This window comes from Lates calcarifer, unplaced genomic scaffold, assembly GCF_001640805.2.
Source record: "Lates calcarifer isolate ASB-BC8 unplaced genomic scaffold, TLL_Latcal_v3 _unitig_27_quiver_2358, whole genome shotgun sequence".
In the NCBI taxonomy this organism is placed as follows: Eukaryota; Metazoa; Chordata; class Actinopteri; family Centropomidae; genus Lates; species Lates calcarifer.
In genome coordinates, this window is record NW_026116427.1 from 4,281 (window position 1) to 26,365 (window position 22,085).

The 22,085-nt window shown below is 37.6% G+C and overlaps 4 protein-coding genes across 6 annotated transcripts; all 4 read left to right on the plus strand.

Moving 5' to 3' along the window:
• Nucleotides 1–210: 210 nt before the first annotated feature.
• LOC108893036 (duodenase-1-like) lies at nt 211–1,652 on the plus strand. 2 transcript variants are annotated; one of them, XM_018690821.2, is made up of 5 exons: nt 211–352; nt 434–581; nt 762–897; nt 1,016–1,270; nt 1,373–1,652. In XM_018690821.2, the coding sequence occupies exons 1-5, from the start codon at nt 295–297 to the stop codon at nt 1,535–1,537; spliced, it is 762 nt and encodes a 253-aa protein (XP_018546337.1). In that variant the 5' UTR covers nt 211–294; the 3' UTR covers nt 1,538–1,652. The 2 variants fall into 2 exon arrangements, with proteins under 2 accessions (XP_018546337.1, XP_050924154.1); XM_051068197.1 differs by having other exon boundaries at nt 229–352; nt 437–581.
• A 4,358-nt stretch (nt 1,653–6,010) lies between these two features.
• Nucleotides 6,011–7,487, plus strand: LOC108893038 (duodenase-1). Its single transcript, XM_018690823.2, has 5 exons — nt 6,011–6,144; nt 6,236–6,380; nt 6,499–6,625; nt 6,836–7,090; nt 7,194–7,487. The coding sequence occupies exons 1-5, from the start codon at nt 6,102–6,104 to the stop codon at nt 7,350–7,352; spliced, it is 729 nt and encodes a 242-aa protein (XP_018546339.1). The 5' UTR covers nt 6,011–6,101; the 3' UTR covers nt 7,353–7,487.
• Nucleotides 7,488–8,505: 1,018 nt separating this feature from the next.
• LOC108893039 (granzyme B) lies at nt 8,506–12,444 on the plus strand. Of its 2 annotated transcripts, XM_051068198.1 has the most exons (7): nt 8,506–8,738; nt 9,452–9,553; nt 10,589–10,738; nt 10,830–10,974; nt 11,100–11,226; nt 11,437–11,691; nt 11,781–12,444. In XM_051068198.1, the coding sequence occupies exons 3-7, from the start codon at nt 10,696–10,698 to the stop codon at nt 11,934–11,936; spliced, it is 726 nt and encodes a 241-aa protein (XP_050924155.1). In that variant the 5' UTR covers nt 8,506–8,738; nt 9,452–9,553; nt 10,589–10,695; the 3' UTR covers nt 11,937–12,444. The 2 variants fall into 2 exon arrangements, with proteins under 2 accessions (XP_050924155.1, XP_018546342.1); XM_018690826.2 differs by lacking the exons at nt 8,506–8,738; nt 9,452–9,553 and having other exon boundaries at nt 10,462–10,738.
• A 3,586-nt stretch (nt 12,445–16,030) lies between these two features.
• Nucleotides 16,031–19,989, plus strand: LOC108893037 (serine protease 1-like; the record flags this gene model as incomplete). Its single annotated transcript, XM_018690822.1, is given in 6 exon segments — nt 16,031–16,161; nt 16,686–16,745; nt 19,503–19,644; nt 19,646–19,744; nt 19,849–19,923; nt 19,925–19,989. Coding segments are annotated over 6 exon segments (572 nt in total), but the record flags the coding sequence as incomplete, so codon positions are not given.
• Nucleotides 19,990–22,085: the final 2,096 nt, after the last annotated feature.

Here is a 22,085-nt window from a genome sequence, read left to right on the forward strand (position 1 = left end):
ATAAAGAATATGACATAAAATGTAAGAGAAGGAAGAATAAATGAATGTGACAGACTGTGTTAAACTAAGCTCAAGCTGATAAACATCATGCGTGTCAGGCTGATGAAAAACCAGATAACGAACAAGATGACACAAAGATAATTTCAGTTTCAAATTTGCAAACTAGCACAAAGGATGTGGTTATGAGTAAAGATAAAACAGATGATAATCATACATTTCAACAAAGCAAACAGCTGAATAAAAGGGTCGACTTGACATCAACCAATAAGTCAAGTTAACTGTCTTCCTGGCATCATGCATGGTCTTCACAAATTTCTGCTTTTCCCTCTTCTAATGTGTCTTGGACGAAGTGGTAAGATTACAAAATCTGGATATATTTTTCTGTTGGATAAATGGGAAATTAATTCATGCTTTTTTCCATTCATTTTTTCAGCAGTTGGGAGTAGAATCATACATGGAAATAAAGTCTCAGCGAACTCAATGCTGTACATGGTCTCTGTGCAGAACAACAGAGGTCATATCTGTGGCGGATTCCTTGTCCGTGAAGACTTTGTTGTCACTGCTGCACACTGTAACAGAGAGTGAGTTACCTCTCCTTATCAAGCAATCTTTGATTCATTTAATGTGATAGGAAATCAAACCAAAAGAATCCACTATTTTGCAAAGGGATGTATAATTTTTTGCAGCTTTATTTCTTTTATTTGATTTGTCGGCACTTAAAAAAAAATGCACTGACAGTCTCTCAATGATCCCGCATTCAGTGAACCTACAAGTGTTGTTTTCGGAACCCATAATCTCAAGAATACTGATAATGGAAAACGAATAAATATTGAGACGAGATACAAACACCCACAATTTATGTCTGAAGGAACTGGTAATGACATCATGCTGCTCAAAGTAAGTACATATTCTCAGATGACATCATGTTTTTTGGCACCAATCCGTATTACAGCAATTGTTTGTTAACTTGAAGGTTGTTAGGTTTCAATCTTCTTCTTCAATTTTGTGTCTCCAGCTGTCTAAAAAAGTTCAACTGGACAACAGTGCTCAAACAATTCATCTTCCCAGTTCTGAGATGCACATTAATGACAACCAGCAGTGCCGTGTAGCTGGATGGGGTTACACTAGAACCAATGGTAATGTTGTTGATGACCTGAGAGTGGTTGATGTGTCCATCATTAACCCACAAGTCTGTAAGATGGAATGGGATGGTCTTCCTGCCAATGTCATCTGTGCAGGTGGATATGGCACAAACAAAGGATTCTGTCAGGTATGTTTTCTGTTCTTTCATAAAAAATGTCAAATGGTTATAGAAGTAGTACAAACATCTGAAATGAAATCATAAATAAATGAATGTTTTTCCTCTTCACAGGGTGATTCTGGTGGGCCTCTGGTGTGCAATGGGATAGCTGTTGGTGTTGTGTCTTTCAACAAGTACAGGAACTGCAACTACCCAGATGTACCCAACGTCTATACAGACATCTCCAAATACCTTGTGTGGATCAACAGCATCATCAGCCTCCCTGAAACATTATGAGTAAAAATCTTGTTGTTTTGCTTCAGCATCCAGTAGATTATTGTGTATCATAGTATCTCATACTGCTCTGTCAGTGTGACTGGAACTGAAAATAAAACTGTATTTTCAAATACCATGTTTAAGTTCTTTCTTTAACAACCTCACTGAGCCATATCTTTACAGTTATCAGAGGTGTTATGTTAGATGTTGAGGGAGAGACAAACCATATAAAGAATCCTGAATAGAATAGTCTGTAACACCAAAGTTGGTAGTTGCATGACACATGTCCCACCTCTCCCCTGAAACAGCCAACCTACCGTCTGCTGAACCAGGAAACATATTTAGCCAATCATGTTGTTGCACTGATGGCGCATGCATGATGCATCCATATGTGGATGTGTTGTAGATATATAACCTGTGGAAAAAAGCAATTTTCAACATTTTGAGGAAAAGTCACCAAACTTTAAAAAAGAATTTCCCCCTATGATTCTACACATGTAATTTTTATAGTTTTTGTGTACCGGCATCAAAAGTGGAGTCATAACTCCTGATTCATTTAGATAGGAGCCTGGTCTTGTTAGTCAGGGAATAACTGCCTGAGGGCATTGCCAAGATGGCTGCCGAGTGGCAAGACTTGCCTAGAGGGACTTTGCTATTACTTACAGGACAAAAGTTGTGTCTCTTTTCAGCCCTTTATGACCATTTGATTACTAATAAAAACAGCCACAAGCATTACAACTTTAACAGGCCACACATGTTCCAAAGGAGTCACTTTCTGGCAGACAATAGCTTTTTTATCTTTATTTGCACTGTCAATTCAGGAGCTGCCAAATTTTCTTTTGTTGTTTTACAAACAATGACAATAACGGATTCAGTTCTATTCTATTGTATTTTTGACACAATGTCGGCAGTGACCTTCCAGCACCTGTTTTTGCTGCTGTTTCGTTCAACCAAGCCCTAGCTGTCAGTGTTACACTGTTGTATGTTGTTGCAGATTTACCATCTAGTCACCCTCACCTTTACCCCTGTGCTGCACAATTATTCATATTGAAATTGCGACACCCGCTGCATCAAAACAAACGCTTCTATCTCCTTTAGCCAATTACAATGTGTCATTACACCATGTGATTCAGATTCAAACCAGGTATTCTGCAACTTTATAATATTTTAGCAGTGACAGTAATATTCCTGTGGCGGGTCCATTTGTATTGGGTAAATGAGTGCAAAAAACATGTTGAAAAAAAAATTGTGAGATTGAGAGAATCATGATCTCTATTCTAAGCAAAAAAATTGCGATTCTCATTTTTTCCAGAATCGTGCTGCCCTAGTGTAGCCAAAGTAGCCAAAGTCATGATGTAACATCCAAGCTAGCTCCTATTGCACTTGCTTCAATAACTCAGTGCAAACGCTGATTCAGCATTTCTTCATTAGACTTTCTGAAACACAATAAACAACACTATGACAAAATTACAATTACTTTGTGAACACATAAAAAAAAATCACTACAAGTTCGGCAGCACAGGTACTTCAGTCATGACATTTAGCCTGCAAACACCCAGGACTTACATGAAATGGTGTTCATTATAGGCAACTGAAAAACATCAATATTGAATAAACAATAACGCTGTGTCTTTTTTCCATGAACTAAGATCCACACAACATACTTTTGAGAAATTCTGTTTCTTATTTGCTCAGGACAGCTGCTTGTTAAAGCTGAAAACTGTGTACATTTTGTTCATGAAAACTATGACTGAATATGTTCATCCACAACATTTTTCCACGACTACAATGAGACGATGGCGAGACAACACAGACGTCATGGGACTATATCACTGTGCAGCAAAAAATACAAGAATAAAATGTGGTGAAAAATAAAAACTTCATAAACATCTCCATATGCTTTCGTTGAGGAAAAAGAGGAGGAATCTAAATGCCCTTCCTTTGATGGCCGGGCTGCACATCTGTTTTCCTGCACACTTGAATCATCTTTCTGGTGATTCTACTAGCCGGCAGCACAACCATGAATGCACTGCCAACAGTGCTAAACTGGACCTGACTATGCACTTGAATGGCTGATGTTATCAGACAACATCCAATGAGGAAAGAACATGATGGAAACAAGATGGTTTGACATTTGGCCCCACTTCAAATATAAAAGAAAAGTGAGTGTGTGGTATTGTCAGGAGAGAAGCAGCTACAAAACTGGGGAGAAAACCACAAACACACCACCCAGAAACTGAGGTAACTTAACATTAAGATGATAATGTTACTTTACATTTAAAGCCACATTAAGTCAACTTCTAGAGAAAGTGGTGTAACTAACCATCAGCATGTCATAACAACGGGACATTGCTACACTGCTAAGTTTGCCAACCTTTTCCTTGACACAAGTTTATTTGTTTTGATATATTGAACATGCTTTCCATGTTTAACACACACATTTCAGTTGATTTTGAATGGGTCCACATGTAGAATAATATGACCTGATGGTCAAGGAAGACGGTAGGTAGGCAGACTCTGTAGACATCTCTAGATATTTGCAGTGCTCTCCATTACACAAACTACAAAAAAATAAATAAATAACAGCACCAACAACAAAAACTAACAAAAACCAGTACGGCCTTACTCCTCAGGAACAAAAATAAATCAAACAGCCTATATGGGTTGTTCAGTTCACACCTACATTACTTCAATCAGAACCATAATAGTAAGACCATACTTAAGAACACGTTAAACAAACCAAAAGAAACATTCCCACAAAAAATAATAACCCCCCCCACTTGGTTTGGCCCAATGATGTCAACAATGATATCACCAGTACTATAAAAGTCAGGAAATGCAGAGCAGCCCCCTCCCAAACATCAGTCCTGTATGGTGGGTCTGAACAAAGGAACAAACAATTAAACAAACCTGCCAGATAATAAAGGTAACTGAAACAGACTTATGGATGTTATTGTGACAACTTTTATCATTGAATTATTGACCTCTAGTGCGCTCTTAATAAGTAAGACATATGTGGTTTGGTTCCAGGTATATGAGTTTAGCACCCTCTATCTTCTATGTTTAGTTTATGTTTAGATTTAGTTCCTGTTTCCCCTTTGAAAGCAGGAACACTGTTAAGATTAGGGAGTAACTACAGATGCACAATCTCTGACAAACTTTATGAAATTCAGAACTGGGTGTAACTTTTCTTAGAAATTATCTGTGCAGAGTGTGGTTTTCCAGCTACAACTGAGTGACAAATGAAGAAGCAGAAAAGAGGAACTGCTCACGTTCAGTATAAGCAACATTAAACAAACCAAAACAAACATTTCCATGAATTTTCATGGAATTAAAAAATCCCCTTGCTTTGGCCCAGTGATGTCAACCATGATATCAAATATCCTTAAACATGGGTCCACATGTAGAATAGTATGACTTGATGGTCAAGGAAGGCGGTAGGTAGGCAGACTCTGTAGACATCTTGATTTGAATATTCTATGTCCTGTGCTCTCCATTACCCAAACTACTAACAAAAAAAAAACATTCATGGCAAAGTAGATGGATGGCACATGTTTTGCATGTTTTGACAGTAGGGTCTTACCTCTCCTCTTCAGGAACAAAAATAAATCCAGCTGAACTTGACTATCCACCCATATGTCATCATAATCATCATCATAATTTTAGTAATTTGCTATATATCCATGAGGTTCAAATGACATATTTGGTGCCAGAGTGGTGGCCAGGGTGACCAGTCCTATTCCCTGGTAACTGATTGGCCTCCCTTTGTGCACTGTCTTTAACCCGTCTGACTGACTGGAGAAAATAGTCCCACTCACCTGGTAGTAGCAACAATGTACACTACCTACAAGCTTGTCTGTGCCTCACCTCTGCTGGCTAACAGAGGTTCAGTCTCTACAGTATGTGTCAGGTAGGTGAGACACAAAGACTTAAAGTTTAAATCAAGTTTAAATGATCAAATCATTAAACCCTGCCTAGACAAACTAGGATCAGAGCTGGGGTTTATGAACTGCTGTAACAAATAGCCTACATCTACCAATGCACTTCGTAGCCACAACACAACATAGATATCAGCTGGCAGATATCACAGGCAGCCATTTAGTTCACACAAATCTCCTGCTATTAATGTTTTGTGATGTGTATTATTAATCTTACTGTGGGTATCCAGAGCTACAACAAGACAAATAACCTAAATAAATCAATAGACAAAAACATTATAGATGTTTATGCACATTCTTCTCTGACCTGGAGAATACTGGTTTCCACTCATTACTCTGAAAGACTTTTACTCTTCTGATATTTTTTTGACATTTGTGAATGTTTTAATTCAATATTTCATGAAATGAAGGAAGAAAAATTAGTTAACAGGCTGTGTTAAATTGTTACATTCTCATATACTAATCTGCGGAGGCAACAGAACAATAGTTTTAGATGCCACAATTAATCAATATATCACAAGCCACAATTTTCCATTGCAGACAGGATGTGGCCATAGAAGTCAGTGCAAAACAGACTGAGAAGCAAGCATATAAAAGGGTGGACTTGATATGCCAGGGTGAGCTAGGTTGAGCAGACTGTTGCCACAATGCTGCACAGCTTTCTGCTTTTTTATGTGCTCGGACAACAGGGTAAGTTGCACAATCTGACAACTTTTGTCAAGCTGGAAAATAGGACATGAACTCATCTTAGTCTCTTTTGATTTTTCTCTTATGTTTTTAGCACTTGGGAGTGAAATCATAAATGGGAATGAAGCCCCTGAGAACACACTGCTGTACATGGCATCCCTGCAGGTAAATGGCAGTCATAATTGTGGAGGATTCCTCATCAGGAAAGACTTTGTAATGACTGCTGCGCACTGTGATGGGTGAGTTACAGTTCCTCTTCTAGCATTCGTTTTTTTTTTTTTTTTTTAAACGTGATTAGAAAAAGAAAATGAATCTAAAAATTATCTACTGACAATCACTCAATAATAACTTATTCAGGGATAGGGTTGTTCTTGGCACCCACAATCTCCACAAGTCTGGTAAAACAGTGAGACACATTGTAAAGAGGTACAGATACCCAGGTTATGACGGTGTAGGAAATGGGAAGGACATCATGCTCCTCAAAGTGAGTAAATATTCATTCAACCCAGTTGATCAAATACTAATTATTTGTCTCTAAGCTAAAAGGTCCCTATCTGCAACACTACAAATAACTACTCTTCATTTAAATAATTCATCAGCTTCAGCTCAAAGCAAGTGTTTAACTAAAGTCTGATGGAGATAAGACAGGGTTCTGAGAAATTAATTTATGCCCTGTGATTTTGTGTGTCTCCAGCTGTCTAGAGAAGTACAACTGGGCAACAGTATGCGACTTGCCAAAATTCCCAGGTCTGCAATAAACATAAAGGACAATGAGCAGTGCCGTGTAGCTGGATGGGGTTACACTAGAACTGGTGGTTGGACTGAAGATAACCTGAGAGTGGTTGATGTGTCCATCATTAACCAACAAGTCTGTCGGAGCAGATGGGGTCGTCTTCCTGCCAATATCATCTGTGCAGGTGGATATGGCACAAACAAAGGATTCTGTCAGGTATGTTTTCTATCCATTCATGTCACCTAGTTTCTAGTCTAAATGTATATGCATGCTACATCACCTTAAATGAATGAATTAAAATGTTCTTTCCTCTTCACAGGGTGATTCTGGTGGCCCTCTGGAGTGCAATGGGATAGTTGTTGGTATTGTGTCTTTCAACCGTTATGCCATCTGTGACTACCCAGATTTTCCCAACATCTACACAGACATCTCCAAATACCTTCCCTGGATCAACCAGATTCTGAGGAGTAAAGATTGAAAATGTAAAATTCTTGCACAAAGCTTTGCTTCAGCATACTTGAACTGTATTAGTAAAGTGATGTTGCTCTGTCAGTGTTTGCTCTTCAACACAAAATATTTCAAATAAAAAAAAAATCTTTCATCAGAAGACACAGATGCTGATTGAATTACTTTAAAACATGCCACGTCCCTTTCCAGCAGCATATCCACAACCTGTTGTAAAGTATTCAGGAGAAGGAAAAAGATGTAAACAGCAGCACTAGTATTACTGTAAATACACTGTGTGGTATACAAAAACTAATTGACACTTTACTTGAACATATGATGAAGTCTCTCTCTCTCTCTCTCTCTCTGTGTGTGTGTGTGTGTGTGTGTGTGAACGTGGTGACACTCAAAGAGTTGAGGTTGGAAACTGTGGTTTCTTAAGTTCATCTAGTTTGTCGCACATTGCAAAGAAATGTTTGAATGGGCTGTCTCAAGTAGATCCCCATCAAAGAATCTTTCATGTTTCATGTCTTTCAGTCTTTCAATCTATCTGTTATTCACTTATTAAATTCATCCAAATGAAGCTGATTAAATATGGCTGAGAAATATCCACAAACACTAAGAGAGAAAGAACAGAAAAATACAGAAATTAACATTAAGATGATAACGTTACTTTACATTTAAAACCACATTAAGTCAAAGTGGTGTAACTAACCATCAGCATGTCATAACAATGGGACATTGCTACACTGCTGGCAGATGGGGATTTAGTCTCACTGAAAGTCAGTAGTCCAGTCAGCTAAGTTTGCCAACTTAGACAAGTTTATTTATTTTGATGAACATGCTTTCCATGTTTAACACACAGAACCTAATTGCCATAACCCACACATTTCAGTTGATTTTGAATGGGTCCACATGTAGAATAGTATGACTTGATGGTCAAGGAAGATGGTAGAGAGACAGACTTGATTTGAATATTCTATGTCCTGTGCTCTCCATTACCCAAAATACTAACTTATTAAAAACATTAATGGCAAAGTAGATGGATGGCACATGTTTTGCATGTTTTGACAGTAGGGCCTTACCTCTCCTCCTCAGGAACAAAAATAAATCCAGCTGCCTACATGGGTTGTTCAACTCACACCTACATTGCTTCAGCCAGAACCATAACAACACAGGTTGACCCACATAGGAAATCAAGAAACATCCTCAGACTCATTAACAGCTCATTTACATTGCTAAATGCCTCTATAAAGGTAAGACAAGACCTTAATTTAGAATGCATTAAATAAACCAACAGGAAAAATCAAAACCCTCCACTTGGTTTGGCCCAGTGATGTCGACCATGAGATCACCAATATCATAAAAGTCAGGAAATGCTGAGCAGCCAACTCCTGAAGCAATAGTCTCATAACTGAAGGTAACTGAAACTAACTTATGGATACATATTTGCTTTTGCCTGCTCATGTGCTTTGATGTGAACTGTAGCTTACTGCTAACACAAAGAAAGCTGAGATACTAAGTCATGCACTGTTACAATAGCAATGGTAATTTAAAGCAACATGAACATATACAGAAAATAATATGTGTCAGATGTAAGAAACAAGAGGTGAGTGTCACAGTCACTGTCAGTGAGAGCAAAAAGTAGCCTATTTGTGACATCTACTGGTTATTATAATGCACAGCATATAATACAGAAGATTGTTTTGGTCCTGACTAAATTCTGTTGCACAGTAATTGGCCATCCAGTGCTTAGTTTTCTGCTTCTGCAAAGAGGTTCCAAATATTTTCTTGACAAATCTATTTAAACGGTAGTACACAACTTCTGTATAAACACCATTGCAAGAGTTAGACTGCATTGGATTTGTTGTAATGATGTGTGTTTCCAGACTTAATTGTACAAATCAGTTGGATTAAATCTTTGAAAGCAGTTTGCTGAAGTTTGACTGAAATGCTCATTCTTGGTCTGGATGAAAACTAGACTAAAATGTTGACCTTTTTTTTCTACTAAAAATTGACTAAAAATTAAAAAGGGTGACACTGAATATAACACTCTGTAAAGCCAGGCTGTAGATTCTGGTGATAATTCTCTGTAGGTTCATCACACATTTAGATTTTTACTCATCTTTACAGCATGTGTCATATGGTCTCTGTACGGAACAACAGAGGTCATATCTGTGGAGGATTTCTTGTCAGAGAGGATTTTGTGGTCACTGCTGCACACTGTAACAGAGAGTGAGTTACTTTCAATTAATGTAATTAAGGAATCAATCTGTAAGAAATTTGTTAAGTATTTTAAATTGTTAAATAATTGTTAAATAAACCAACTTTACAGTTTTACAGTTACACACAGCTTGATTTTGTCACAGGTGATGGCCATATGAATTCTACTGAACTTGACTATCCACCCATATGTCATCATAATCATCATCATAATTTTAGTAATTTGCTATATATCCATGAGGTTCAAATGACATATTTGGTGCCAGAGTGGTGGCCAGGGTGACCAGTCCTATTCCCTGGTAACTGATTGGCCTCCCTATGTGCACTGTCTTTAACCCGTCTGACTGACTGGAGAAATAGTCCCACTCACCTGGTAGTAGCAACAATGTACACTACCTACAAGCTTGTCTGTGCCTCACCTCTGCTGGCTAACAGAGGTTCAGTCTCTACAGCATGTGTCAGGTAGGCATGTGTCAGGTAGGTGACACAAAGACTTAATCAAGTTTAAATCAAGTTTAAATGATCAAATCATTAAACCCTGCCTAGACAAACTAGGATCAGAGCTGGGGTTTATGAACTGCTGTAACAAATAGCCTACATCTACCAATGCACTTCGTAGCCACAACACAACATAGATATCAGCTGGCAGATATCACAGGCAGCCATTTAGTTCACACAAATCTCCTGCTATTAATGTTTTGTGATGTGTATTATTAATCTTACTGTGGGTATTCAGAGCTACAACAAGACAAATAACCTAAATAAATCAATAGACAAAAACATTATAGATGTTTATGCACATTCTTCTCTGACCTGGAGAATACTGGTTTCCACTCATTACTCTGAAAGACTTTTACTCTTCTGATATTTTTTTGACATTTGTGAATGTTTTAATTCAATATTTCATGAAATGAAGGAAGAAAAATTGGTTAACAGGCTGTGTTAAATTGTTACATTCTCATATACTAATCTGCTGAGGCAACAGAACAATAGTTTTAGGATGCCACAATTAATCAATATATCACAAGCCACAATTTTCCATTGCAGACAGGATGTGGCCATAGAGGTCAGTGCAAAACAGACTGAGAAGCAAGCATATAAAAGGGTGGACTTGATATGCCGGGGTGAGCTAGGTTGAGCAGACTGTTGCCACAATGCTGCACAGCTTTCTGCTTTTTTATGTGCTCGGACAACAGGGTAAGTTGCACAATCTGACAACTTTTGTCAAGCTGGAAAATAGGACATGAACTCATCTTAGTCTCTTTTGATTTTCCTCTTATGTTTTTAGCACTTGGGAGTGAAATCATAAATGGGAATGAAGCCCCTGAGAACACACTGCTGTACATGGCATCCCTGCAGGTAAATGGCAGTCATAATTGTGGAGGATTCCTCGTCAGGAAAGACTTTGTAATGACTGCTGCGCACTGTGATGGGTGAGTTACAGTTCCTCTTCTAGCATTCGTTTTTTTTTTTTTTTTTTTTTTTTTAAATGTGATTAGAAAAAGAAAATGAATCTAAAAATGATCTACTGACAATCTCTCAATAATAACTTATTCAGGGATAGGGTTGTTCTTGGCACCCACAATCTCCACAAGTCTGGTAAAACAGTGAGACACATTGTAAAGAGGTACAGATACCCAGGTTATGACGGTGTAGGAAATGGGAAGGACATCATGCTCCTCAAAGTGAGTAAATATTCATTCAACCCAGTTGATCAAATACTAATTATTTGTCTCTAAGCTAAAAGGTCCCTATCTGCAACACTACAAATAACTACTCTTCATTTAAATAATTCATCAGCTTCAGCTCAAAGCAAGTGTTTAACTAAAGTCTGATGGAGATAAGACAGGGTTCTGAGAAATTAATTTATGCCCTGTGATTTTGTGTGTCTCCAGCTGTCTAGAAAAGTACAACTGGGCAACAGTATGCGACTTGCCAAACTTCCCAGGTCTGCAATAAACATAAAGGACAATGAGCAGTGCCGTGTAGCTGGATGGGGTTACACTAGAACCAATGGTAATGTTGTTGATGACCTGAGAGTGGTTGATGTGTCCATCATTAACCCACAAGTCTGTAAGAGGAAATGGCCTAGACTTCCTGCCAATGTCATCTGTGCAGGTGGATATGGCACAAACAAAGGATTCTGTCAGGTATGTTTTCTGTACATCAAATGGTTATAGAAGTGGTACAAACATCTGAAATGAAATCATAAATAAATGAAGGTTTTTCCTCTTCACAGGGTGATTCTGGTGGGCCTCTGGTGTGCAATGGGATAGCTGTTGGTGTTGTGTCTTTCAACAAGTACAGGAACTGCAACTACCCAGATGTACCCAACGTCTATACAGACATATCAAAATACCTTACCTGGATCAAGCAGACACTGAATAAGAATTGAAAATGTAAAATTCTTGCACAAAGCTTTGCTTCAGCATACCGGAACTGTTTTAGAAAAGTGATGTTGCTCTGTCACTAACAAATGTTGCAAATAAAAAATAAATTCCTTTATCAGAAGACATGAATGCTGTTTAAATTTATGCAAAAAATACAATGGTCCCTTTCCAGCAGAATATCCACAACATTTCTTAGGGTAAATTTCATACAGTATGTAGTGGAGCACTAGAAAATAGCACAGTTTATGTTAAATTTTCATAAATGTAGCTTTAGTTCAGAGCAGTGGATTAGTGAGAACTCCCTCAGGTTAGGAGGTAAAGCAGGGGTGTTGAAAACACTGATAAAAAAGAAATACATATGAATTATTCTAACCAACAGCATCATCAAATCCCTAAAATGTTATCAGTACAAATCTTCTTGTTTTGCCTCAGCATGCAGTGTGTATTGTGTATTGTAGTGTTTCAGACTATTCTGTCTGTGACTGGAGCTGAAAATAAAAAATGCATTTCAAATACCATGTTTATGTTCTTTCTTAAACAACCTCATTAGAAGACACAAATAATATTTCACAGGTAGGATTACTTGTCATTTCCTTTGATGGAAAACAGATACACTCGTGTTGCTGCTTATCATGGACATGTAATCACAGCAGAGGGCAAATGCCTCTCCACTAACATATTCAGGCAGTTCAATCAATGCCAAAACCAACCACTAAGAAACAACTGATGAGTTTCCTAGGAATGACATCATACTGCATACACATACTATTAAGAAAAAGAGGCACACCTCTCGTCCATGATTCATGGTAAAAAAATCTCAGTGGACATGACAAACTGACTTGGACTGACAAAACTGATGACAAAGCCTTTCACTGACTTAAAGACCTCCTTGCAGAAAAGAGGAACATCCTCAGACTCGTTAAAAGCTCATTTACATTACTAAACGACTCTATAAGGGAAAGACCGTACTTTAGAATGCATTAAACAAACCAAAAGAAAAAAGAAAACCCTCCACTTGGTTTGGCCCAGTGATGTTGACCATGACATCAAAGGATCTGATACTTATGTCAATGTGATATTTCAGTTTTTCTTTATTAACAAATTAGCCAAATAAATAAATAAATCACAAAATTTTGATTTCACTTGTTGTTATGCAGTATTGTGTGATTGACAGAGGGAAAATGAATTTTAGCCTGAGGCTGCAGCATGACAAAATGTGAAAAACTGAATGCACTGTATTGACGTAGTATAAGGGTTTTTGATATATAAAATAATCACACTACAACATGCTTGAGCATTTGCCGGAGACTGTCAGTGACAGAGTTTTAATGCATTAATAACTGGGCTGGAATATATGAGAATTTTGATGACTGCATAGGAGAAATATGTTAATTCAGAATACAACACATTATCCCACCATCACAAGTGTGACTGACCATAAAATACACTTTTAACCTGCCTTTCCATGAAAAAATAAAAAAGATTGATTTTAAATTCTTAGGGTTACTATTGACATGTGATTTGGATACTTGGATATTTACATATCTAGGAAAAATGCTGGATTTAATGGGTTAAACACAAGCTCTATTCTGGTTACTGCCAGACTCAATAATAATATTTCTTGCTGCTGATCAAAGGGATTTAAGTAGTTAACTAATTTTTGTCACATAATCAAAATCAAGAGAACTAAAAGACAGAAAAACAGTTTTTAGTTATTTGTCTTTAGCTGTGTCTCCAGCTGTTTAGAAAAGTTCAAAGAACTGAACTGAGGGGAGCCTGAATTTACATTCCAAATTCTGCACTCTTTAAGCTGTAAATATAATTACTCAGTTACAATTTCCTCTAATGATGACACTTCACTGAGCCATAGTTTTACAATTACCAGAGATGTTAGCTGTTGAAGGAGAGACAAACCACAAAAAGAATCCTGAATAGAATAGTCTGTAACACCAACCTACTGTCTGCTGAACCAGGAAACATATTTAGTTGCACTGATGGAGTATGCACTTTTAAAACTTTGTAAAGTCAGATATGACTGCTTATGATTCTACACATGTAGTTTTTATAGTTTTTATGCACCAGTGACCATCAAAAGTGAAGTCATAACTCTCTCCAAAATCATTTAGATAGGAGCCTGGTCTTGTTAGTCAGGGAATAACTGCCTGAGGGCATTGCCAAGATGGCTGCCGAGTGGCAAGACTTGCCTAGAGGGACTTTGCTATTACTTACAGGACAAAAGTTGTGTCTTTTTTCAGCACTTTATAACCATTTGATTACGAATAAAAACAGCCACAAGCATTACAACTTTAACAGGCCACACATGTTCCAAAGGAGTCACTTTCTGGCAGACAATAGCTGTTTGGCACAACCCCGGCAGTGACCTTCCATTTTTAATCACAGCACCTGCTGCATTGTTCAATCAAGCTGTGGGTGTTACACTGTTGTACATTTTTCAGAGACATTAATGTTGTCTCTGAACACCCTTCTGCTGTCATTGCAACGCCTCATTCTGCCTGGCTGTTGTACGTGTTGAGAACCGGTTGTTAAGGCAAATTATGTGTAAAGAGCCAAAGTCATGACATCACATCCGAGCTAGTTCCTATTCCACTTGCTTCGGTAACTCAGGGCAAACCCTGACTCAGCATTTCTTCATTAGACCTTCTGAAACACAACAAACAGCACTACAACAAAGTTACAATTACTTTGGGGTGGCATTTTTCCATGACTACAATGAGACGATGGCGAGACAACACAGATGTCATCAAACACTACTTGGGACTATATCACTGAGCAATATCGTCAACAAAAAATACAAGAATAAAATGCTATACTTTATATTGCTATACTTTTGTTGAGGAAAAAGAGGAGGAATCTAAATGCCCTTCCTTTGATGGCCGGGCTGCACATCTGTTTTCCTGCACACTTGAATCATCTTTCTGGTGATTCTACTAGCCGGCAGCACAACCATGAATGCACTGCCAACAGTGCTAAACTGGACCTGACTATGCACTTGAATGGCTGATGTTATCAGATAACATACAATGAGGAAAGAACATGATGGAAACAAGATGGTTTGACATTTGGCCCCACTTCAAATATAAAAGAAAAGTGAGGCCTTCACTGGTGTTCTACCCCACCTCTTAATAGGCTACCTTCATACTTTAATGTCACAGATATAGAAACCATCAACAATATACAGAAACGCAGTTTACCAGAGCTTTGCATCACAGACAGGCATGTAATGTAACCAGAATAAATGCCATTACTAAAGCAATGCTATAACCCCAATTAACACAATTCAATAGGTCTCCAAACACTGCAGCCGCAGCTGAGCCACACACATCATCTCCAACAGAAGCATCAATATTAACTAGAAAATGACAAAGACGTAAACAATAAAATATGGATCAAATGCATTTTACTCACCGAAACTGCTGATTATTTGTAGACATTTGCGGACATCCTTAAGCGAGTTAGAACTTATCCGAGAAGTACAGTTGGGCAGACTCGACTTTCAGCGTTAGCCTCCATCGCGATAGAAAAGGACTCACTGTTGGAACTGAGACGCACATGTCTCTGAAACAGTCTTTGAACTCTACTCCTTCCTTCAGCCATTGTGGGTTGAGAAAACAGCTATTAAATCTATACTAAAATGTTTTAGCTTGCGCGAGTAGCTTTACATGCGGTTTTCCGGCTCTGACCTGGACGCTCTCTGAGCATCCAATCAAATCACATGTTAGCGTAGGTATGCTAGAGCTGATCTCACCAACTCGAAATCTGATTGGTTAAAGGATCCACGAGGCAACAGTTTCATTGCCATTTATTTTAATTTACCGGAGCATGCACTGTTGATTCTGAAGGCCCCAAGGCAGATGTGTTTTAACTTGGCATCACAGGGCTGAAATCTGATTGGATAAAAGCTCTAACATAAACAGCTTATATTGGAAGCAGCGCGACCAGGAGGAAAGCTATGAGATGAAAAGAATAGACTATTGGGAATTGAATACATATTGTAATGAGGGAATAAGGCGGAGGGTCTCTTCCCCCTGGTGGATGCTATGGGGAATGGTTCCTGCTTCCCGGCAGGGACTGAATACTGATGACAGATGACTACCATGTGTGGAGAGAGGTGGCAGGTGAAGGCAGAGAAGAAGTGACCGCCAGCGTGGTGTGTGAGAGAGACGTACCTGTTATCGTCCGGCTCTGTGTCGGCAGCACTGGGACGGGAGGGTGCTGCTCCAACTTTTAATGTTGCCGGCAGCGAAGATAGTTGAGTAGGGGAGCCGTTCCTGTGTCAGGAGGGGAGGCTGGGTGCCTCCGTTAGGTAGCGAGAGACCGGGGAGTAGTTGTGCTGTGGCCGGTGCTCACGGGGCTATTGACATCAATCCTGCACTCTTCACCTCACACCATCCTTAGCGAGTCAAGTAAACTTTAACGAACTTTAAAATAATTTAATGCTTAGTGTTATATGTTGTCTTGTTGAGATTGTTTTTGTCCTATGTTGTTATGTAAGTTAGGCTATTTTTAAAAGTAGATTTTAGTGACGGGCTCCCTTTCGAGAACGCTGGTTGTCAAGGGGCCCTCTACTGCCCTCAAGTGTTTGAAATGGTCTTGACCTGTGTATGGTTTGGACTGCTCTTATTGCATGCTGTATTTCACTAGTGTGCGGTTTTACTGCGGTGTTTTACTTGCCTGCAGTGTTCTTCCTCAGGTGTGTGAACGTTATTCTAACCCACATGTGTGCTGTGTTGTAGGGTACAAGGGCGGCCGCTTGTATCCTCCATGCTGACCTTTATGGTGCTGCTCTTATCAGGGTGAACACTTTTAATGAACTGGTTGTCAATAAAAGCAATTCTATTTGTATGGTACGCTTTTGTCTTGTGGTGTATATTCTCTTACCTCTGACACCGGACCAAAAAAAGTATAAATGGAGATCTTGAATTAAAGTACATTACAATGTACTATTAATAGAAGAGGCTATATTAAAATCTAACTCAGTGATTGTGACAATGTTTGGGCCAGCACTGAAGGCCTCGCTGGCCCTGACAGCCCACCACTGGTCAGGAGAGAAGCAGCTACAAAACCACAAACATGAGGAGACACCTTGAGACACACCACACAGAAACTGAGGTAACTTAACATTAAGATGATAACGTTACTTTACATTTAAAACCACATTAAGTCAACTCCCAGAGAAAGTGGTGTAACTAACCATCAGCATGTCATAACAATGGGACATTGCTACACTGCTGGCAGATGGGGATTTAGTCTCACTGAAAGTCAGTAGTCCAGTCAGCTAAGTTTGCCAACTTAGACAAGTTTATTTATTTTGATGAACATGCTTTCCATGTTTAACACACAGAACCTAATTGCCATAACCACACATTTCAGTTGATTTTGAATGGGTCCACATGTAGAATAGTATGACTTGATGGTCAAGGAAGATGGTAGAGAGACAGACTTGATTTGAATATTCTATGTCCTGTGTTCTCCATTACCCAAACTACTAACTTACTAAAAACATTAATGGCAAAGTAGATGGATGGCACATGTTTTGCATGTTTTGACAGTAGGGCCTTACCTCACCAATATCATAAAAGTCAGGAAATGCTGAGCAGCCAACTCCTGAAGCAATAGTCTCATAACTGAAGGTAACTGAAACTAACTTATGGATACATATTTGCTTTTACCTGCTCATGTGCTTTGATGTGAACTGTAGCTTACTGCTAACACAAAGAAAGCTGAGATACAAAGTCATGCACTGTTACAATAGCAATGGTAATTTAAAGCAACATGAACATATACAGAAAATAATATGTGTCAGATGTAAGAAACAAGAGGTGAGTGTCACAGTCACTGTCAGTGAGAGCAAAAAGTAGCCTATTTGTGACATCTACTGGTTATTATAATGCACAGCATATAATACAGAAGATTGTTTTGGTCCTGACTAAATTCTGTTGCACAGTAATTGGCCATCCAGTGCTTAGTTTTCTGCTTCTGCAAAGAGGTTCCAAATATTTTCTTGACAAATCTATTTAAACGGTAGTACACAACTTCTTTATAAACACCATTGCAAGACTGCATTGGATTTGTTGTAATGATGTGTGTTTCCAGACTTAATTGTACAAATCAGTTGGATTAAATCTTTGAAAGCAGTTTGCTGAAGTTTGACTGAAATACTCATTCTTGGTCTGGATGAAAACTAGACTAAAATGTTGACCTTTTTTCTACTAAAAATTGACTAAAAATTAAAAAGGGTGACACTGAATATAACACTCTGTAAAGCCAGGCTGTAGATTCTGGTGATAATTCTCTGTAGGTTCATCACTGTGAGTGACCCCTTTCACTCATTATTTTCTCATTGTCATTTCATACATTGTTATTATAAAATTTTGATTGTAGCTGCTTTAACCAAATGTAATTTTCTTACAATATGATCAGAAATGTTTACAGTTATTTATCTTTTTTCTTTATTTCTTTAAATTACTTAATTAGTTTTGTGAATTTAAATGGTCTGTGTCACTCAAAACTGAAGAAGGAACTGGCATCTATGGTTCTTCTGGTTTGTCAAACAATTCTAAGAAAGGTTTAAGGTTTAATCAAATAGTGTACATCAGTGTCAAACAGTAAAAATAGTTTTTTCAAATTTGCTTATTGTGAACTATAAACAATGAGGAGAAGTAGGTCTAAAATGGCCCAGAGTGAACATAATCAAGAGACTGAAAGATGCGGAAAATCATCATACTAGCATTGTACACAGATGTGGTTATAAATCGAGATAATAATCATAAGTGCCAAAAAGCAAAAGGAAACTGCTGTATGAAAGGGTTGACTCAATATCCCCAAGAAGACAAGTTCGTTGTCTGTCTGGCATCATGCATGTTCTGTACAAAATTCTGTTTTTTCATCTTCTGACATGTCTCGGACGAAGCGGACAGAATTTGAATATTACTCTCCAACCAACCAGTTCATGTGACAATAATTTCATTTAGATTTTTACTCATCTTTACAGCATGTGTGATTCATGGGAAAATAGCTCCAAGAGAACTCAATGCTGTACATGGTCTCTGTACAGAACAACAGAGGTCATATCTGTGGAGGATTTTTTGTCAGAGAGGATTTTATGGTCACTGCTGCACACTGTAACAGAGAGTGAGTTACTTTCAATTAATGTAATTAAGGAATCAATCTGTAAGAAATTTGTTAAAATTGTTAAATAAACTAACTAACTTCTTTCTTTACAAAGACGTTAGTTAGTTTATATATAATGGAAAACATAAATATTGAGAGGAGATACAAACACCCCACATTTTATGTCTGAAGGAACTGGTAATAACTCATGCTGCTCAAAGTAAGTACATATTCTCAGATGACATCTTGACAACCTAAGCAATAACCAAAAATGTCCCCATAATATACACTGCATCATGGTTTTATTAAGGAGATTTAACAAAACACAATATACAAATATCAGTATAACAATCACTGTCTTTAACTTGAAGTCTGGTAAATGAAAAGATGTTATGAAATTAGACTTTGCCCGTTTTAAATTTTTGATTTTGTGTCTCCAGCTGTCTAAAAAAGAGTGCTCAAACAATTCATCTTCCCAGTTCTGAGATGCACATTAATGACAATGAGCAGTGCCATGTAGCTGGATGGGGTTACACTAGAACCAATGGTAATGTTGTTGATGACCTGAGAGTGGTTGATGTGTCCCATCATTAACCCACAAGTCTGTAAGAGGGAATGGCCTAGACTTCCTGCCAATGTCATCTGTGCAGGTGGATATGGCACAAACAAAGGATTCTGTCAGGTATGTTTTCTGTTCTTTCATAAAAAATGTCACCCAGTTTTATCAATAGAAGTGATATAAACATCTGAAATGAAATCATAAATGAATGTTTTTCCTCTTCACAGGGTGATTCTGGTGGGCCTCTGGTGTGCAGTGGGATAGCTGTTGGTGTTGTGTCTTTCAACAAGTACAGGAACTGGCAACTACCCAGATGTACCCAACGTCTATACAGACATCTCCAAATACCTTGGTGTGGATCAACCAGCGTCAGTGATCATCTTGATCATCCACCACACCACTCAAAATCACACAATATCCCATGGTTTGTGTCATAGAATGATAAACCTTCCTCTCTTAATCAGTCTTCTCACACTTTACTGTCCCCTACATATAAAAGACCTGATGTATGAGAGCGCATTTATTCTGTAATACTGAAATAAAAAGTAATTAAAAGAAGAAGTGGTGAAGTTGTCAGAATTTCATTAAAAATACTACTAGTGGGTGATGATTTTTCCCCTTTACTCTCCACAGTACTCCACCTTGAGGAATAATAGAACTATTACAATTAATAGGAAAACCTTCAATCAAAACTGGTATGAAACAAAACAAAAGATCTTTCTTACTGATTGGACAGATGGCCATGACGGTTTTCTTGCACTTGAACATCTTTAATGAAAAGTGTGATATAAAATGCTTGTACAGGAATCCAGCCGAATATATGAAACAATACCACTGATGCACCTGATACAGAACACTCACCCATTAAAGTAAACGTATAGTTCCTGCAGATTTACAAACTGATCATGAGTGATAAGAAGTGTGATTACAGATTTATGGAGAAATTTCAAAAATGTGAATCTTTTCCTGATAACACAAAAATCTGAGTACATGACAACAGTATAACAATTAGGGATAAATATTTAAAATAGCCAATTTCTTCCAAGGTTAAAGAATCAAAGTTTAAAATCATCACTAGATTAAATCCAGCCACATAAAGTATAAACAGAGGATTATGAATTGAGTCCGACAGCTGTTGTTTCTGTTTTTAAGAGCTTGAAACTATTAGAGATATTTTGTGTTTATGTTTCATGGATAATCTCTTTAAAGAAATATCTGATATGGTTAATAGTTACCTATATGGGGAGATGTTCATTGTGATGTTTTTCCTGCTTAAAATTGGACACTTTAACAATATCAATAAACATTTTCATTATTTTTTTATTTTTTATTTTTTTTACTGAAGGCAACATTGTACCATAATTGACTAATTGAAATATTTGATATTCTAATGCAGAAAAATAAATAAATATTAAATAAACCTCATGCAAAGTGCAGTAAACAGAAAAAACCTAAATCAGATCAGTATTTCCTACGACCCCCAGAACATCTGTTGCAGGATTCCTTATTCTTCTTGGCTCTGAGGATAGTTCTTGATCAGACACCTCCCTGATGATACTGATGAAGGAGAAGAGTAAAAACATCTATGGTGCCTCGAACTTTTGCACAGTACTGCTGGATTGTCATTATGACCTCATCTTCCTCATCATTATACAGTGATATATACACTGTATATGACATCTAATCCCACTCATAAGATGGCAGTGCCCCCTGTGCTTTATACCTCTTTGAAGAACATGCAGATTAATCTCCTAATATTTAGCAATATAATATGTAAATTACATATTCTTATAAATGCATTACAAAATCTTATTCATGGCAAATTCATTAGATAATTCAAACTCTTTTCCTTACAAATAAAATATACTTCTATACTGTATGCTAATTTGCACCCTGTTTGTATTTCAACCTATGCCTAGTATGGCCTTATGTGATTCTATTACAATACAGTGTTGCCTCTAGGCAACATGCAGTTTTTTGTAATTTCCAAAGAAACATTTTATATCTCATGTAAAGTTTTTGAAAATACTTCTTTATTTACAAATTAAGTTGACTCATGTTTTTGTGGGTAATTATCTGGATGAAAACAACAAAAATGAAAAATTCACAATTCACTAGAGTAAATGGGGCTGTGTGACAAGGAAAGAAAATGGACCCCTGTGGGTCACCTGACCACCTTTTCTCAGTTTAATTGGTTAGTATTTCAGTTCCCCTCCATTAAGATAGCAATGACCAATTAAATAGATGTCTCATTTTATTCTTAAAAGCTAGAACTGTACCATAGACGGTTAATTTAGAAATGAATTCAATTATTATTTTTCATTTTTATGGATACTAGCTCATGCACATCAGCCAGCCCTACCTGTATCAAGTTGTGTCTCAGTTTTTAGCATTTAGTCCACATGTTTCTGTGCATCACAGTGATACAGCTTGATTTTGCCATTTTGTGATGGCCATATGAATT